The sequence below is a fragment of the Mustelus asterias genome, assembly GCF_964213995.1.
Source record: "Mustelus asterias chromosome 26 unlocalized genomic scaffold, sMusAst1.hap1.1 SUPER_26_unloc_9, whole genome shotgun sequence".
NCBI classification, from domain to species: Eukaryota; Metazoa; Chordata; class Chondrichthyes; order Carcharhiniformes; family Triakidae; genus Mustelus; species Mustelus asterias.
This window is the reverse complement of record NW_027590116.1, coordinates 1207738-1227961: the sequence shown is the minus strand read 5'-3', so window position 1 is coordinate 1227961 and position 20224 is coordinate 1207738. Positions and strand designations below refer to the sequence as shown.

At 47.4% G+C, this 20224-nt stretch overlaps 1 protein-coding gene across 1 annotated transcript in view; it reads left to right on the top strand.

Moving 5' to 3' along the window:
• The first annotated feature begins 5286 nt into the window (after positions 1-5286).
• Positions 5287-20224, top strand: part of LOC144482179 (NACHT, LRR and PYD domains-containing protein 3-like) — an 82026-nt gene continuing 67088 nt past the window's right edge. The window contains 1 exon segment of the mRNA XM_078201385.1: positions 5287-5350. Coding sequence (XP_078057511.1) covers positions 5287-5350 — 64 coding nt within the window.

The following is a 20224-nucleotide window of genomic DNA, read 5'->3' as shown; positions in this document are numbered from 1 at the left end:
GGGGGAGGGGTGAGGGAGATGGGGGGGAGGGAGGTGGGCGGAGGGGGGAGGGGAGGTGGGCGGAGGGGGGAGGGAGGTGGGGGGAGGAGGGGGGAGGGAGTTGGGGGGAGGAGGGGGGAGGGAGGTGGTGGAGGGGGAGGGAGGTGGGGGGAGGGAGGTGGGGGGAGGGGGGAGGGAGGTGGGGCAGGTGGGGGGGGAGTTGTGGGGAGGGAGGTGGGGGAGGGAGGTGGGGGGAGGGGGGTGGGGGGAGGGGGGAGGGGGCGGGGGAGGGGGGTGGGGGGAGGGGGGAGGGGGGAGGGGGTTGGGGGGAGGGGGAGGGAGGTGGGGACGGGGGAGGGAGGTTGGGGGAGGGGGAGGGAGGTGGGGGAGTGGGGAGGGAGGTGGGGGGAGGGTGGAGGGACGTGGGAGGAGGTGGGGGGAGGGGGGAGGGAGGTGGGGGGAGAGAGGTGGGGGGAGGGGGAAGGGAGGTGGGGGGAGGGGGAAGGGAGGTGGGTGGAGGGGGAGAGGGGTGAGGGGGAAGAGTGGGGGGAAGGGGGGAGAGGGGGGAGGGGTGGAGGGAGGGTGGAGGGGGGAGAGGGAGGGGGAGTGGTGGAGGGGGGGAGTGGGGTGGAGGGGGGAGAGTGGGGTGGAGGGGGGGAGGGAGGGGAGTGGGGAGGGGGGAGGGGGGGGATAGAGGGGAGTGCGGTGGAGGGGGGGAGAGAGGTGAGTTGGATGGAGGGGGGAAGAGAGGGGCGTGGGCTGGAGGGGGGGAAGAGAGGGGCGTGGGCTGGAGGGGGGGAAGAGAGGGGATTGGGGTGGAGGGGGGGAAGAGAGGGGAGGGTTATGGAGGGGGGAGAAGGGGGAGAGAGGGGAGGGGGGTGGAGGTTGGGGAGAGAGGAAAGGGGGGAGGAGGGGGGAGAGAGGGGAGGGAGGGAGAGAGAGGGGAGGGGGGAGGAGGGGGAGAGAGGGGAGGGTGGTTGGAGCTGGGGGGAGAGTGAAGGGGGTGGAGCTGGGGGGAGAGAGGGGAGGTGGGGTGGTGCTGGGGGGAGAGAGGAGGGGGGGGTGGAGGTGGGGGGAGTTGGGGTGGAGGTGGGCGGAGTGGGGGGGGAGGTGGGGGGAGAGGGGAGGGGGGTGGAGGTGGGGAGAGAGGGGGAGGGGGGGTGGAGGAGGGAGGGGCTGTGGAGGGGGAGAGGGGAGGGTGGGGTGGAGGGGGGGGAGAGAGGGAGAGAGAGGGGTAGAGGGGGAGTGGGGGAGAGGGGGGGAAGGGGGAGTGTGGAGGGGGGTGGAGGCGGAGGCGGGGGAGTGGGGTGGGGGGGCAGGGAGGTGGGAAGGGTGGGGGGGGACGGGAGGGGGTGAGGGAGGGCGGGGTGGATGGGGGAGGGAGGGGGGTGGATGGGGTGGAGGGAGGGGTGTTGGAGTGGTGGGGGTGTGGAAGGGGGTTGGAGGGAGGGGGGGGTGGAGTGGTGTTGGAGGGAGATGGGTTTGATGGGGGAGGGAGGAAGGGGAGAAGGGGGGAAGGAGGGGGCGAAGGAGGGGGGTGGGGAGGGGGTTAGGGAGAGTGGGAGGAAGGAGGGGGAGGGAGTGGCGGGGATGGTGGGGACGGGGGGAGGGTGGGGAGATGGGGTGGATGGGGGGAGGGAGGGGGTGGATGGGGCGGGGGGTGGATGTGGGGAGGGAGGGGGGTGGATGGGGGGGTTGGAGGGGGGGAGGGTGGCGGGGGGTTTGGAGGGGGGTGTGGAATGGGGGAGCGAGAGAGGGGGGAGGGAGGGAGTTGGAGGGGGGTTGGAGGGGGGGTTGGAGGGTGGTGGAAGGGGGAGGGAGGGGTGTGGAGGGGTGGAGGGGGGAGGGAAGGGGGTGGAGGGGGGAAGGGAAGGGGGTGGAGGAGGGGAGGGGAGGGGGTGGAGCAGCGATGAGGCCAGAGTTTTCTCCTGACGGGGCGGGCGGGGGGTTAAGGGAGCCTGCAATGAGGCCAGTGATGTCGGTGGGGAGGATGTGTGAGTCAGCAATGAGGCCAGCGAGGTGTGTGGAGGGGCTGTGGGGGCAAGCAATGAGGCTTGTGTGTGTCGGGGTGGCGGGTTGCGCTGGCCAGCAATTTCTCTGGTGGGGTTGCGGGACCCAGCGATGATGCCAGTGATGTGTGGGGATTTGATGGCAGTGATCTTGATGCTGAGAGGTATTTTCTGCGATCAGCGAACGATGTGCGCATGCGTGAATAAATGGAGAGCAGAGGGTGGATACGTTCTTCATTTGTATTTTGGGAAAGGGGAAGCTCATCATTGCGGATTCAGACAAGGTGATGGTTTGTAAGACTGTTCATGCTCCGTTGTAAGATCTTTCTCTTTTTTGTTCCAGTCATTCCTAATTGGGTAAATGTGTGAACTTGACTGCCGCTTTGACCCTGACTTCTTCTCCATGGACATTAATATCTTCTTTTCCTGTCTGCCAGGCAGTGAACTGTAAGTGTTAATTTGTATATTACTGCCTTGGTCCCCAGTTGGCAAATGTCTGACTTCTAATTTAAACACATCAGAAATAGTAGCAGTTGCAGACTGCATGGCCCCTTGCCCCTGCTCTGCATTGAATACAGTCATGGCTGCTCTTCTGCCTGAACTCCACTTTCCCAGCTGCTCCTCATATCCCTTCACTCTGTAAGAGATCAGAAATCTCAGTCCTGAATGTTTTTAGTGCTGGATCATCCACCTTCTCTGGGGCAGAGAATTCCACAGATTCACAACCCTCTGAGTGAAAACATTTCTCCTCACCCCAATTCTAAACAATCAACTACTTATCCTGAGATTTTGCACTCCTGTTTTCAATTTCCGAACGAGTGGAAAATGGAAAATAATTACTTTGTGTCCACATTGCCCAGTCCTTTCAGATACTTGTATGTTTCAGTGCAATCACCTCTCATTCCTCTCAACTCAGTGTATAAGCTGAAATTATTCAGTTTGTCATCCAAGGAGAACTATCTCATCCTGAATTTCATATCCCTCTTCAGCTCTGTGTCTTCTTCTCGCCCTAGAATTTTCAACCTCCTGTTCACATCGGTCCATGGTTTTTCCCCTCTGAGATCTCAGCATTCCTCCACCTTTGGCCTCCTGTGTATCTCCACTCCTTTGGACCCCGGTAGTTGAATGCTGTGCCTTCAAATGCCAAGGCCTGCAGCTCTGAACTTCATTCCCGAAACTCTTTGCTTTTATGTCTTTTACCTGGAGACGGAAATCATGTTTTCATCTAATATCCCTCATAACTTCCCACAGAGAAAATACTCAGAACTGAATTGGATGGCCTCACACTGCCTATTCATAGATTTCCAGTTTTTTTATGCTATAGCTTTACCAACTTACTTAGTCTCTCTGTGTTCCTGAGTTCTAGGAATTAAATAGGGTCAAATTCTGATTCAATTACAGCTAGTAGGTCAGGAAAATTAAAGTATGAGCCAAAATAAAAGTTCTGATGAAGGGTCATCCTGACTCAAAACTTTGGCTCGATTCTCTCTTTTCATTTGGAGGCCCACACTGTCTGTAATTTACACACAGTAAAACAACAACCTGAATTGTTGTCTTGTCCTGCCAGGTGGGTGCAGGAGAACCAGTGGGACTCGCCCAACAGAGATGGAGAGTTGGAAGCAGTGTTAGAGTGCACACTGCTCTCACCTGTCTTACTGTTATCAATCTGATATCAAAATTGATATTTAACCTCGTGGATCCGATCTAGAATCTTCAGCATATTGGATCAGGTTATAAATCAGTAATTTCCAAATCTGTACATTTAAAATCACTAGATAGCAAATCTTTTGTTCAGAGATTTTGGTTGAACCCAGAATAAGTTTAGGGGCCTGATTCTATAACTGGCACAGGATGGAACATTGAAAGTGTTTTCGCGAAAGTATCGTTTCTAAAGTTTGGCCTTTGAAACCGATTATCTGATCATTCTCTGAATAAAAATGTTGCACCATCTGAAATAAACAATCCAAGTTCAACTGATTAAAAGGGAGGTGCAAATCCTCCAGAAGTTTCACACTTCATTATTCAACCAACATTTAAATACAGTAACAGGAGGCAATTATTCTGCCCCTTGAGCCTATTCCTCTATTTCACTAAATTTTGCCTCATCTGCATCTTAACTCCATTTACCCTGAGTAGATGTCATCCTCGATAAGGACAGTTGACGATGACCTGCCAGAGATTCACTTCACTTGTCATCCTGAAATAATGAAATTCTGAGCATCTTCTTGAATAACTCCATTGGGTCAGAATCCACCCTGTTTGGTGTCTCTGTTGATGGTTTACAATAATAAATGTAACTGGAGTGTTAGTGCTCACTGCCCAACAGCTGCAGCCATTGTTGCTCAGAGATCATTCAGTTTGGAAGTTAAATGGTTAATCTCCATGTAGAGAAACAGCCCTTCTCTCAGCTCATTGACAAGGAACTGGCTCCTGGGCTCTGGGGTGAAACCACAAATATCAGGAAATCAATGTTTGCTGAAAATTCCGATGGCTCAGTTGGAATTTGTTTCTTATCATTTGACTGATTTACTGAACATCTCTGGAACAAGAAGAGTTAAAGTAAAATTTCAAATGAAACTTGTTGACTGTTGAATTAGCCACAGGTTGTCAAACTGGTTGAATTTGATGCCTGGAATGGGGCCGCTCCCTTCTCTGCAGTAAGTGGGGAATGTTTAAATTGAATTCCATGCTGAGGATGGGCAGCAGCTTTCACACAGAGGGTAAAGCTGTGAGCCTCACTGAAAAGGGAGACAATCACATTTCCAATTTGTTTCATTTCAGCAAGTTGCAAGAAATTTCTATCCCATTGATGCAGAGGATCAGGGAGAGAAATTACACAGACTACACGGAAATGAAGAGACAGGGATTTTTTGCAGGCAGAAGATAAGATTAATGTAACTTCTTACATTTAATGCCTTGACCAGTATCCTGTACATGCAGCTTGTCCTGGATTCCAACATATCTCTGTTTCTTTGGTCTCTTTCACCAATCCATCCATTTATTGTGTATTTCATCGGCTTATTTGCCTTTTCTCCATGCATTACCTCACACTTCTCTGGATTAATTTCGATTTGACATTTTTCTGCCCAGCTGTTCAGTCCACAGACATCTTCCTTCATTCTAAAGCTTTCTGTCTCACTGTTAACTATTGAACCAATTTTCATATAACTTGCAAACTTCTTAATCATGGCTCCTAAATTTAAGTCAGTGTAGCAGGATCATTTGCAACCTGAGGAAGATTTTTCTTCTGCAATTCACTCCAGCCCCAATTAAGCATCCCATATGGGGTTTACGCGTCATGGCCAAGGGTTGTGGAACCAGTAAATGTTTGATCGCAATATTGGAAGTGCTGGAACCTCGAGGTACAATGGCTGCTTATGGGTGGAGCACTCTTCAGGAAGAGGACTTGTGTTTAGTTTACAGGAAGTCACGAAACTTCTTCGCTCCTTTCGCTCGGATTATTGCTCGTTGAAGTAGGAAATGGGAGGCTCTGACGAATAACGACAGAGGAATGTTCAGAACTGTGAAGAGTGGAGAAATAAGCAGAGGACCTTCCTTGTGCCAATCACTGCTGTATTTAGGACTGAATTATTGATATTTACCACAAACAGCAAGGCGCCGAGTACGGAGATCTCACTGGATAGTCATTCAATTACAAAAAATATCCATCCACCATTACAATTTGATTCTCGCCACTGAGCCAGTTTTGGATCCAAATGACCACTTTCTTTCCCTTGGACCCAATGGCTCTTACTTTTCTGACCAGTTGTCAGTAAAAACCTCACTAAAACCCATGTAGACTGCATCAAACAAGTGTCTCTCTGATCTGAAAGAAATCCAGTGAGGATAGTCAGACTTCACCTTTCTTTTACGAATTGATGCCTTTCCAAAGGATCATTTATAATAACTGTCGGAAGGTCTTTGAATAATTTGTCCACCAAGATCAAACTGACTGACCTGTAATTACCCCTTGCTGCTTTTTAAAATAACATTAGCAGTTCTCCAATCTGACAACATCACGCTGTAGCCAAAGAGCGCTGGAAAGTGATGGTTAAAGCTTCTTCTTTTTATTCCCTTACTCATCTTGGCAGCCTGGGATGCATTTCATCCAAATCTTTCAAAGATGGTAAATATCTCAAAACTTCATCCCTCACTCAGTTTAACACATTCAATATTTCACAGCCCCATCTTTAACTGAAAGGTCTGCTTCGCTCCCCTGTTTTGTTAAAACAGACACACAGATCATTAAGAACCATGTGCATTTCGTCTCTCTCCATCCACATGTTACCATTTTGTTTTTTAATGCTTGGTGTTCTTGTCTGAGTTATCTGTTTGCATTTTTTGTCTTTATAAAATATATTTTGTCTTTCCTTTTTACTGCCCCCTTATTGTTTCCTGCCCTCTCTTTGCTTTTCCACGTTCCTTTTTAATTCCAGCTCTGTAATCGCAGACTGACACATTCCCAGGTTCAGGATAACGTACTGGGGGCCACAGTAAAATCTGGGGCTGCGACCACAAAGGGAAAAGGCTGCTTTTTAAGACCCCTCAGCGAGAGAATGAAAACTCAAAATAAACCCTCAGGCTACATGTTTGACATATGTTCACGCTAAATGTTAACTGTGATTGTGAATGGAGTAAATAACATACAGAATTGGGAGAAACTTATTTGTTTTGCACTTTGTGTGCTGTCAGCTTTGAGTAGTCTTGTAATATACTTTTGTAAACTTCATGTGCAGAGTATATTGTTGGACAAATGCATTTTGATTGCTCTTTTCCCCCCAACCTCAATTCATCTCAGTTAATTCTGGGACAGTTGAAAACCACTTTGATCGCTGCCATTTTGTTTCTGCACTTGGAAAGGCCAGGCCTATTCGGGAAAGTCAGCATGTGCCTGTGTGGGGCAGGTTATGCCTTACTAACTTGATTGTTTTTTTTGAGGGGTGATGAAGGTGATCGATGAGGGTAGAGTAGTGGATTTAGTCTACATGGACTTTAGTAAGGCTTTTGACAAGGCCCCTTATGTTAGGCTCATCCAAAGGATTTACAAGCATGGGATCCACAGTGACCTGGCCACTTGGATTCCGAATTGACTTGCCCAAAGAAGTCAGAGTTGTGGTAGAAGGGTGTTTTTCTGGCTGTAGGTCCGTGACTAGTTATATTCCACAGGGATACGCACTGGGACCTATTGCTTTGGGATATATATAAATGACTTGGATGATAACATGGATGGGTCAGTAAATTTGCAGACAACTCTAGGTATGTGGAGTTGTGGATAGTATAGAAGGTTGTCAAAGGATACAGCGGGATATAGATGAGTTGCAGATATTTGCAGAGAGATAGCAGATGGAGTTTAATCCGGGCAAGTGTGAAGTGCTGCACTTTGGAAGGTCAAATGTTAAGGGTAAGTATACAGTCAATGGCAGGACCCTGGATAGCATTGATGGACAGAGGAATCTTGGGGTTCAAGTCCATAGCTCCCTGAAAGTGGCTATACAAGTAGGTATGGTGGTAAAGAAAGTGTATGGCATGCTTGTCTTTATTGGTCGGGGCATTGAGTTTAAGAGTTCGGATGTCATTTTGCAGCTTTATAAAACTTCGGTTCGGCTGCACTTCGAGTATTGTGTTCAATTCTGGTTGCCACGTTGCAGGAGGGGTGTGGAGGCTTTGGCGAGGGTGCAGAAGAAGTTTACCAGAATGCTGCCTAGATTAGGGGATATGAGCTATAAGGAGAGGATGGACAAACTCGGGTTCTTTTCTCTGCAGTGGCAGAGGCTGAGGGGAGACCTGAAAGGAATCTATAAAATGATCATAGGGTTGACATTTACGAGAAGATTTTCTACCGAGAGTTACTACTAAGAGGACTGCACTTAACGTGAGAGGGGGATTGTTCAACAGAGATGTGAGAGGCATATTTTTTACTCAGAGTGGTAGGTGTCTGGAACGCGTTGGCAGGGTTGCCAGTGTAGGTGTCTGGAGCGCGTTGCCAGGGGTGGCGGTGGTAGGTGTCTGGAACTTGTTCCCAGGGGTGGCAGTGGTAGGTGTCTGGAGCTTGTTCCCAGGGGTGGCAGTGGTAGGTGTCTGGAACTTGTTCCCAGGGGTGGCAGTGGTAGGTGTCTGAAACGCGTTGCCAGGGGTGGTGGTGGTAGGTGTCTGGATCACGTTGCCAGGGGTGGTGGTGGTAGGTGTCTGGACCGCGGTGCCAGGGGTGGTGGTGGTTGGTGTCTGGAACGCGTTGCCAGGGGTGGTGGTGGTAGTTGTCTGAAACGCGTTGCCAGGGGTGGTGGTGGTAGGTGTCTGGATCACGTTGCCAGGGGTGATACGATAGGGGAATTTAATATGCTTTTAGAGAAGCACATGAATATGCAGAAAAGAGAGTTATACGGACCAGGGGCAGGCAGAAGGGAATAGTTTAATTTGGCATCATGTTCAGCACAAAATCGTGGGCTGAAGGGGCGTTTCCTGTGCTATGTTCTATGCATAGAAACATAGAAGATAGGAGCAGGAGGAGGCCATTTAGCCCTTTGAGCCTGCTCCGCCATTCACTACGATCATGGCTGATCGTCCAACTCAATCGCCTCATCCTGCTTTCTCCCCATAACCTTTGATCCCATTTGCCCCAAGTGCTATATCCAGCCGCCTCTTGAGTACATTCTTCTCAGCAATGTCACTACATATTTGCTCTTTGACTTCCTTTTGACTGTCTGGGGTAGATGTTATACTCCCAGAACTGTCAGTGTCCCTTTCTTGTTCTTCAGTTCAATCCTTATGACCTTATTTGATGATACCTTTACGAATGAAAATATTATACATTGATGTTAATATTAGTAGAAGAGTGGTAACTACTTTCACCTCCTACAGTGTTCATTGGTCAACTGCTGACACAATGAGAAATTTGGTCACTGTATTCAAGTTAGAGCTTCAACCAGGGCACTCATCTCATGGAGATTGTCACTGTCCAGATGAATCAAATCCACTTATAATGTATAAGTGCAGAGATATAATTCATGCATTACCAGGGCTTAATATCAAAACGCCATCAAATCAAACACATCAAACATAAATGTTAACATAGTACAACCCTGCCAGGCTGTTAGAAACCAAGTGAAGGATTATTTAATTCACCATTGATCACCCAACTCCACATTTCCCTTGAGAATATTCTCTGCCATGGGAATTAGTCTGGTTTCATCCTGAACTGGGAGTAAATCTTTAACCAATGGGATTTCCCAGTGTGGAGTCTCAGTGAACAGGATCCCACCTGTAACCAGGTTGTGGAGACCAGTGGGACTCTCTGGATTTCACTGGGCAGCTGTCTGTGTCACACCGGCTGTGGAGAGTTAATGATTACTCTTGGGAAATGCCTGATCCCAGAGCTAACAGATGTTGTATGATGGAAAGGTGGATTTATTCACTGGTTCGGCTAAAGGCAACACTTCAGTCAAATTGATCTTAATCGTGTTTATCTCCAGATGAATGTGGATCCAGATTCACAACAATATTTGACGATTGTGACACACCAAGGGCTATTCAGATATCCAAGACTTCCATTTGGCATCATGTCTGCACCTGTACTGTTCCAATGTGCCATGGATCAAATTCTAAGCTGATTAGAAAGAGTCCAGTGTTTCATAGGCCATATCTAAGTTACTGGAAAGAATGAGGAAGAACATCTCCACAACCTAGATGGCACACTCCAGAGACTAGAAGATCATGGATTAAGAGAACGGAAAGATAAATACGGAAGATTTCCAATCTTCTATAGATGCAAAGAGACTGCACAAATTGCCTTCAAAAGTCAAAGCCATTTCTGACGCACCTGCACCTCAACATCAATCATCTTAATTCTCCTTTGGGCTTATTAAAGTATTTTTCATGAAAGGTTTGTCACTAATCTAGCGACTATTCTTAAACATTTACACAACTTTTTGTGTCATAAGAGGAAACAGAAATGGAAATGGGTGGATGTGTGTGAGAAAGCCTTCGTACAAGCTAAAGAGGTACTAGTAAAGTCAGAAATCCTGACACACTTTAATCCAAATTTACCTTTGCAACTGGCACATAACGCATCGCCTTATGGGATGGAGGCAGCAGTTTCTCACGCAATGCCCGATGGGAAAGAGAAGCCGATAGTTTTTGCACCAAGACCTTGAACAGAGCAGGAATGAACTCTGCACACAAACAAAAGGAAGCTCCAGGAATCATTTTCAGAATCAGGCCAACACCGATGTGGAAGGAAATGTACTGAATTAATGGATAATCGGTCACTAACAATGTTTTTTGGGCCTCATACTAGGATTCCATTTCTCACAGTCAGCCGGACATACCATAAAATATCGTCAGTCAAGTTTCCATTGGAAAGCTGAGTTATGAAAGAAGTTATTTTTGGTGGTCAGGGCTCGATACCCAAATCGAGGAGAGAGCAGCGATGTGTTTGGCTTGTGCAAAAGTTCAGAGCCTGTTGCCACGAGCTCCATTTCACCGAGGGGAATGCCCGCAAGGACCATGGTCAGCTCTGCTGAGGGCTGTTGGCTCTATTCACTCTCCACAGATGCTGTCAAACCTGCTGAGATTTTCCAGTGTTTTCTGTTTATGTTTATTTATTCGTGTCACAAGTAGGCTTACATTAACACTGCAATGATGTTACTGTGAAAATCCCCAAGTCGCCACACTCCGGCGCCTGTTCAGGTTACACTGAGGGAGAATTTAGCGTGGCCAATGCACCTAAGCAGCACGTCTTTCGGACTGTGGGAGGAAACCGGAGCAACGGAGGAAACCCAGGTCAACAAGGGTTGAACGTCCAAAGTCCACACACAGTGATCCAAGCCGGGAATCGAACCCGGGTCTCTCGCACTGAGAGTCACCGGTGCTAACCACTGGGCCACCCATCCCACCCTTTGGTTCAGATTCCAATATTCACAGTATTTTGCTTTGATTTCAACAAAAGCGATTTGCATTCTTATAGCTCCTTTAATGCTATAAAATATTCCAAATTCCTTCACTGGAGCAAAATGAGGCAAGTTTATTGTCTTACTGTCCTTACTGGACAGGAGAGTAAAAGTTTGATAAAAGAGGCAGATTTGTAAAAGATTTCTAAGGGACAGATGGGAGTAAATTCTGGAGCTCTGGACCCAGGCAGATGAAGGCACGGCTGACAATGGAGGGATGAAATAAATGAGGGACGCAGAATTGAAAGAACGCTGAAACTTTGGATGGTTCCAACGTTGGAGAATGTTAAAGATATCGGAAGGGGTGAGATCATTCAGAAAATTGAAGATGGGAATGAGAAGTTTAAAATCAAGGCATTTCTGGACTGAATCCCAATGTCGGTCAGTGAACACAGGAGGCAGGGTCGACAGGCAGCCTGGAGTGAATAAGATCCAGTTTCATAATATGAGTGAGCATGGGGAAATACATTTCTCTCTGTGCAGCCACACTTTCATTCAGCAATTAAACAGTTAATGTGTTCACCTTTTCAGTTATCAGATCCTGCATTGAAACATCTGACACTGGCCCTTTGTTTGAAAGTCTAAACATGAGGAAATCGATGGAGTTTTTAAACAGTTTCAGGTAGAAACCCAGTGATTCGTTCTGGAGGCATGACTCCGATTGAACTCACTGTGTGACAGCAATTAATTACAAATTGTTTGTAACTAACTTTGTTCATAGTTCAAAGAGTTTTTAAATTGGCTCAATGATGTGTTTTCTAAATAGCAACTTCCAGTTGGAGGACGGAGACAGAATCAGAGTCGTTTCAGCACAGCAGGAACCATTCAACCCATCGAGATGTAATACAAATCTCAAATTACAGAGATCAGACCCAATTACTGAACTGTGATTTGCTGAAAGAAAACCAGGAACAACATTACGTTTGGTAGGAACAAATTTACAAAGAGAAAACTAGCTGACTCCACACGGAAGCAGAGAATCTGCAGGTCAAGGTAAGATTTGTCTGCTCCTTTACTTTATGTATTTCTTTATTTTAAAGCATTTTCTCAGTTGTAGCCATTCCCTTTCCTTGTGGTTTTATACAGTGACTGAGCTGGAGCAGTGATGAAGGTGATCTGTTTAACAGTGAGGCTCCTAGAATCAGGCCACTCCTGTCCTACACCATTATTTTTCATTTTTAAGAGGAATGGAATGAGGTGAATCAGAACATTCCCACATCCCAGTTCAGACCAGGCTGGGCCCTGGACCTTCCTCGATATGGGTTTTTGTAATTACAGGGAATTAATTTTAGAAGCTCTGGCGACCTCAACGCTACGACAATGGATGAATGAACACTGCTCGACAATTATCAGGCAAGAGTGTTCTCTTCCTGTTGGGGAGCACTTCAGCGGCCATGGGCATTCAGCCTCTGATCTTCAGGTAAGCGTTCTCCAAGGCGGCCTTCACGACACACGACAGCGCAGAGTCGCTGAGCAGAGACTGATAGCCAAGTTCCGCACACATGAGGACGGCCTCAACCGGGATATTGGGTTCATGTCACACTATCTGTAACCCCCACGACTCGCCTGGGCTTGCAAAATCTCACTAACTGTCCTGGCAGGAGACAATACACATCTCTTTAACCCTGTGCTTAACCCTGTCTCCACTCACATTGTCTGTACCTTCAAGACTTGATTAACTGTAAAAACTCGCATTCCAATCATTATTTTGTAAATTGAGTTTGTGTCTTTATATGCCCTGTTTGCAAACAGAACTCCCACTTACCTGACGAAGGAGCAGCACTTCGAAAACTAGTGGCTTTTGCTACCAAATAAACATGTTGGACATTAACCTGGTGTTGTGAGACTTCTTACAGTGTTTACCCCAGTCCAACGCCGGCATCTCCACATCATGCCCTCAACATACAGTTTAGCTGCACAGTCTGCATTTCCCTGCCACAACCAATACTCGGGTAATGAACACACTCTCAAGTGTGTGGTTAAAAGTCAAAATATCAGATGAACACTGTGACTTTTTGTAATGTTACAGATAGAAATTCACGGCATTTACTGAATTGGAAATGATAACCTTTCTAACCAGCCTTAAACTTTGCTTCCAGCTGAATTGGGTGCAGACTTGTCAAACTGGTTCAATTGGTTTCTCTCTCTTATAAATAGAATCTCTAAATATCTCATAACAGCTTTTACCAGAGGGTGAAACTCAGACACAGGTATTATAAACAGGGTCAGCTCAGATGATTGGTATGATTTCTACTGAGATAACCAGGCTGCAGTGAATTAACAAAGGCAGGATATGCACAGTGACAGTAAAGCCGGTGTGATTGAGGTCAAGTGGGAATGTAGTTTCTGAACTGATTGTGAAGTATCTCTTTCTTCCTCACATTTAAATGTGTTGCCTCCCAGGGAGATGTTTCTCCTCCACTCCCTGCAGTGAATCCATCCTTTGCAGTTATAGCTATTATCTAACTGTGAGCTCCCCTCAGTGAATCCATCCTTTGCGGCTGTAGCTGTTATCTAACTATGAGCTCAGACAGTAACTGAGAAACAGTTTATTCAACACTGGGACCCTCACAGCTCAACTTGTTTCTATTCTCCACCACCCTCTCATTTTGAATAAGAGGTGATGCGATTAACCAGGGACAGGGAGCACAGGGTCTCCACAGAAAGAGTGACGAGATTGTGGAAGGAGCTTCTTGGGGCACAATGTGAGATAATACACTTTAGATTTAAAAGCGACAGATTTGAATCGAGTAGGAAATGAATGACGGATGGTCATGCTGAGACTGATTCTTGATACAGAAATCAGCAAATGTTAGATTCAGTTTGAATAAGTTTTTACAGGCCAGTATAATGAGGTTAGTTGGAACTCACAGTGTTCAGCTTTGAATTACATCCACAATGGCTCCAGATGGAGCTGAGCTGTATTGTTTGGTTAATACCTGAGATGCAGGGACTGAGCTGCTGATAGACTAGTTCAACTAGTTATATTTCTGAGAATGAATTAGCATTGGGTATAATTTAATATTCTGCCCCCATTTTTTTGTCTTACTCTGTAAGTTCCTGTCAATTCCATTCATTAAAATGATAATAAATCATGTTAAAGGAAAGAAAGCACTGTTCATATTCTGAAAGATTGATGGTTAGTAAACAAATACACGTTCAGTAACACAGCGGGTTACTTGTGGTACCATCAGGATTGAATTGTTAGATCAAACAGTGCGTTAAACTGGGAGGGGATGGTTTGAATCTGTTCTGGTTCAGAACCCACCCCGAAATCCTTCAAGGGAATGAGATAAATGATTGAAGGAAGAATATGTCAGAGTGAGAAAACTTTAACCTTGTTCTCACAAAAAGCCAGTGTAGATATCAGAGCCTGCTGATTGAGTTTTAAACCATTTTAATATCCATGAAAATAAATAATATCAAGGTGTAGTAATCTTACCAAGGCCAGTTTTCCATCACCATACACCCATTTATTTACAGCGGCAGTTGAGTGCAATTCGACTGCTATAGAGTGCAAATAAGCCCTGAGTCTACAACTGCTGGCCTGTGTGGAGCCAACTGATTTTAAAGCCCCCTCACCCTTCCCTCACCTCGCCCCCTCCCCCACCAGCTGCTCCTTCCCTAGGGGAGCTGATACTCAGAGGAAAAGAGGTCCAGCAGAGATCTATTGATGATTCCCCAGGGCCATCATAAAATCCCTCTCTCCCCCCCCCCCCAATTCAATTTATTCCCCTGCACCCCCACCAGCAAGCATCCTTTCTGCTGTTTAGTGATCGGCCTTGGGTCAGCTGGAGGTCGGACCAGATCAGTGGGTGTGAAGTGGATGGGGGACCTTTGCTTCTGGAGAAAGTGTGGCAAAGTCACCGATCTGGCTCCTTTTGAGGCCTCGCTTCACCAGGGGCACTGGACTTCTGCACTTCCATGTCGGAGTCCGTAGCAGGAGACTAAGGAAATCTGGCATATCCGCTACAACTCTCACCAACTTTTACCGATGCACCATAGAAATCATTTTTTCTGGTTGTATCACAGCTTGGTATGGCTCCTACGTTGTCCAAGACTGCAATAAACTACAAAGAGTCGTGAATGTAGCCCAATCCCAAAACGCAAACCAGCCTCCCAGCCACTGACACTGTCTACACTTCGTGCTGCGTCAGCAAAGCAGTCAGCATAATAAAGGACACCACGCACCCCAGACATTCCCTCCTCCCCCTTCTTCCGTTGGGAAAAGTATATAAAAGTCTGAGGACATGTACCAACCGATTCAAAAACAGCTTCTTCCCTGCTGCCATCAGACTTTTGAATGGACCGACCTCGCATTAAGTTGATCTTTCTCTACACCCTCGCTATGTCTGTAACAGTACATTCTGTACTCTTTCCTTTCATTCTCTATGAACAATATGCTTTGTCTGTATAGCGAGCAAGAAACAATACTATTCACTGTATCTCAATGCATATGACAATAAATCAAATCACGCGTGTGTTCGATCCCCATTTATGGCTCGTCGCTGGCAGTGGCCATGCATGTGACTGGTACTGACGCCTGTACTGACATAGGTTCTCTATTCTGGTGATGGTTCAGGTGCTTCCTGATAATCTTGACCTGCACTTGGACTTTGTACAACATGAGCCCTGTATTTTCTGTTATAATATTGGGGGTCCAATGGACGCCGTCCTTGAAGTTCCTCACATGGACTGGATCATCGGTCTTAAATGCTCTTTCTGTTTGCACAGAATCCTGGTTCTTCTTCTGGGTCTTCTTTTGGGACTCCACCTTCCTTGCCAGGTTGATTGGCCATGCTAAATTGAGCCGAATGTCAGGGGATGAGCAGAGTAAATATGTGGGGTTACTGGAATAGGGTCTGGGTGGAATTGTCATCGGGGCAGACTCGATGGGTGAAATAAACCCCTTCTTAAATCTCGGGATTTTATGAAACCCCAGATTGAAAATTAGGATAGTCTGATGAGACATTTTGTAACCTTCATTCATGTGTCCAATGAAAATACAGTAATTTAAACATTTCCAACACTCCTATTGAAATTCCCTGTTCGCTTCACTAGATGGACTGTCCCAGGATTGAGGAAACTGTCATTCTAATTGAAACATTTCCAACAGTCTTATTGAATCTTTCTTTCGGGTCTGGTTTATGGGCTGACCTGGGAGTGAGAAAATTGTCGTTCTCGTTCACCTGGCACTATTTGTCACTTTTGTTTTTAACTCCTGCTTTAATGAGATCTCCGGTGAATGCTGGATTGATTGAGAAAATCCACAGCTGGAAGTAAGCAAGGAGTGTGGACTGCGGGACTAAGAGGTGAACCAGCACAGGATTGTGAGAGTGCCAACCAGAGAGAGACCTTGAGATTGAAAGAACTTCCGTATATTTTCTGGAGAGGAAGGTGAGAGAAAGTTGCATTTATTCTGGTCCTGTAGACAGTGCAGAAAGGTTACAAGGTGAGGTCAGAAATGCTGAGTGAGAGGTATGGAGAGTCTGAGCACTGAGTCCAGTTATCTCGGATATAAAGTGTTATTTACTGTCAAGCGGATCAGTTTTTGTCTCAAACTTTAATTTAATAAAACCGCAGTGTTCGGCCTTGTTATATCAGTTGTGCAATATTGGAATCGCAGCTTCAGTGTTAATTTAAAATGAACTGTTTGACTCATTGCGTCTTGGAAGTGCAGCAGAGAGGGAGAGATTCGCGAGAGGAGTGCTGCGGGTAAGCGCTGTTATTTTTAACTTACTTTTTCGCGGGTTTTTTCTTTAAAAATATCTAAACCCGGAAGTGGTCGCGCAGGGAGGTCTGGGAGAGAGAGATTTTTTTTTCCCCAATAAATTGGAACAGAGAGGAATCCCGATACTCTACACTTGTAGAGTATCCCACCCTCCCTCCTCCTCTAACCTAAAAAAAAGACCCAGTGAGAGCAGGGCTTTGGAGAAAACAGGAGGAGGAAAGGTAAGTTTAAAATTTTCATTCACTTTTTTTTCCCTGTGTGTTTAAAGGGGCAATTATGAGTGTGAGGCCAGTATGTTGTTCCCAATGTAGGATGTGGGAGGTCCTGGAGGCTCCTAGCCTCCCGGACGACCATATCTGTGCTGGGTGTGTTGAGCTGCGGTTCCTAAGGGACCATGTTAGGGAACTGGAATTGCAGCTCGAGGACCTTCGCCGGGTTAGGGATAGTGAGGAGGTCATTGACAGGAGCTATCGGCAGGTGGTCACCCCGGGACCACGGGAGGAGGGTAACTGGGTAACAGTGAGGAAGGAGAAAGCTCGGTTGATGGTGAGCACCCCGGTGGATGTGCCCCTTAATAATAAGTACTCCTGTCTGAGTACTACTGGGGTGGACAGCCCACCTGGGGGAAGCAGCGGTGGCAGTGTCTCTGGAGCTGAGCCTGGCCCAGTAGTGCAAAAGGGTAAGGAAAGGAGGGTAGTGCTAATTGGGGACTCTACGGTGAGGGGGTCAGATAGGCGTTTTTGCGGACACAGACGGGACTCTCGGATGGTGGTTTGCCTCCCTGGTGCAGGGGTCCGAGATATCTCTGGTCGAGTCCCAGAAATCCTGAAGGGGGAGGGAGAGGAGCCGAAGGTCGTGATGCATATAGGTACTGCTGACATAGGTAGGAAGAGGGAAGGGGTCATGAAAAGAGAATATAGGGAGTTAGGTAGACAGCTGAGAAAGAGGAATGCAAAGGTAGTAATCTCGGGATTGCTGCCTGTGCCGCGGGAGAGTGAGAACAGGAATCGGTGGAGAATGAATGCGTGGCTGAGGGACTGGAGCAAGGGACAAGGATTTGGGTACTTGGATCATTGGGACCTCTTTAGGGGCAGGTGTGACCTGTTTAAAAAAGACGGGTGGCACTTGAATCCCAGGGGGACCAATATCCTGGCGGGAAGGTTGGCTAAGGCTACTGGAGAGACTTTAAACTAGAAAGGTTGGGGGGAGGGAATCGAAATGAGGGGACTGAGAGCGAGGAGGTTAGCTCGCAAATAGATAAGGAATGTAAACAGGGTAAGAGGGAGGTTAGACGAGTGATGGAGAAGGGAAGTGCTCAGGCTGAAGGTCTGAGATGTGTCTATTTTAATGCCAGGAGTGTAGTGAATAAAGTGGATGAGCTTAGAGCGTGGATTGCTGCTTCGAATTGTGATGTGGTGGCCATTACGGAGACTTGGATGTCTCAGGGACAGGACTGGGTGCTTCAGGTGCCGGGTTTTAGATGTTTCAGGAAGGACAGGGAGGGAGGCAAGAGAGGGGGGGGGGAGTGGCACTGTTGATCAGGGATAGTGTCACGGCTGTAGAGAAGGTGGACGCCGTGGAGGGATTGACTACGGAGTATCTGTGGGTGGAGGTTAGGAACAGGAAGGGGTCGGTAACGTTGCTGGGTGTTTTCTATAGGCCGCCCAATAGTAACAGAGATGTTGAGGAGCAGATGGGGAAACAGATCCTGGAGAGATGTAGGAATAACAGAGTTGTCGTGATGGGAGATTTTAATTTCCCAAACATAGATTGGAATATCACTAGGGCTAGGGGTTTGGATGGAGAGGAGTTTGTTAGGTGTGTCCAGGAGAGTTTCCTGACACAGTATGTGGATAAGCCTACTAGAGGAGAGGCTGTACTTGATCTGGTGCTGGCTAATGAACCTGGACAGGTGGAGGATCTCTCGGTGGGTGAGCATCTTGGGGATAGCGATCATAATTCTATCTCCTTCACGATAGCATTGGAAAGAGATAGGATCAGGCAGGCTAGGAAAGTGTTTCTCTGGAGTAAAGGGAAATACAGTGTCATCAGGGAGGAAATTAGACGAGTAAATTGGAAGGAGGCATTCTTGGGGAAAAGTACCGAAGGAAAGTGGAGGATTTTCAAGGAATGTTTGTCTGGAGCTCTGCATGACAACGTTCCGATGAGACAGGGGGGTGTTGGTAGGGTACGGGAACCGTGGTGCACGAAGGTTGTGATGAACCTGGTGAATAAGAAAAGAGAGGCGTACAGAAGGTTCACAGAGCTAGGAGGTGTTAAGGATTTAGAGGAGTATACGGGATGTAGGAAGGAGCTTAAGAAGGAAATTAGGAGAGCGAGAATGGGTCATGAGAAGGCCTTGGCGGGTAAGATTAAGGAGAATCCCAAGGCTTTCTACAAATATGTCAAGAGTAAAAGGATGAGATGTGAAGGCATAGGACCCTTAAAAGGTGAAGGGGGAAAAGTTTGTGCGGAACCGTTAGAAATGGCGGAGCTGCTTAATGAATACTTTACCTCGGTATTCACAGTGGAAAGGGATCTGGGTGGTTGTACTGCTGGTTTGCGGTGGACAGAAAGAATCGAGCATGTGGACATAAAGAAAGAGGATGTGTTGGAACTATTGAATGGCATCAAGGTTGGTAAGTCGCCGGGACCGGATGGGATGTACCCCAGGTTACTGTGGGAGGCGAGGGAGGAGATTGCGGAGCCTTTGGCGATGATCTTTGCATCGTCGATGGAGACGTGAGAGGTTCCGGAGGATTGGAGGATTGCAGATGTGGTCCCTATATTCAAGAAAGGGAAGAGGGACAGCCCGGGAAATTACCGACCGGTGAGTCTAACCTCAGTGGTTGGTAAGTTGATGGAGAGGATCCTGAGAGACAGGATTTATGATCATCTAGAGGAGTTTAGTATGATCAAAAGTAGTCAGCACGGCTTTGTCAAGGGCAGGTCGTGCCTTACGAGCCTGGTTGAGTTCTTTGAAAATGTGACCAAACACATTGACGAAGAAAGAGCGGTGGATGTGGTCTATATGGACTTCAGCAAGGCGTTCGATAAGGTCCCCCATGCAAGACTTCTTGAGAAAGTGAGAGGGCATGGGATCCAAGGGGCTGTTGCCTTGTGGATCCAGAACTGGCTTGCCTGCAGAAGGCAGAGAGTGGCTGTGGAGGGGTCTTTCTCTGCATGGAGGTCAGTGACCAGTGGAGTGCCCCAGGGATCTGTTCTGGGACCCTTGCTGTTTGTCATTTTCATAAATGACCTGGATGAGGAAGTGGAGGGATGGGTTGGTAAGTTTGCTGACGACACCAAGGTAGGTGGTGTTGTGGATAGTTTGGAGGGATGTCAGAAGTTGCAGCGAGACATAGATAGAATGCAAGACTGGGCGGAGAAGTGGCAGATGGACTTCAACCCGGATAAGTGTGTGGTGATCCATTTTGGCAGATCCAATGGGATGAAGCAGCAGTATAATATGAAGGGTACCATTCTTAGCAGTGTAGAGGATCAGAAGGACCTTGGGGTCCGGGTCCATAGGACTCTTAAATCGGCCTCGCAGGTGGAGG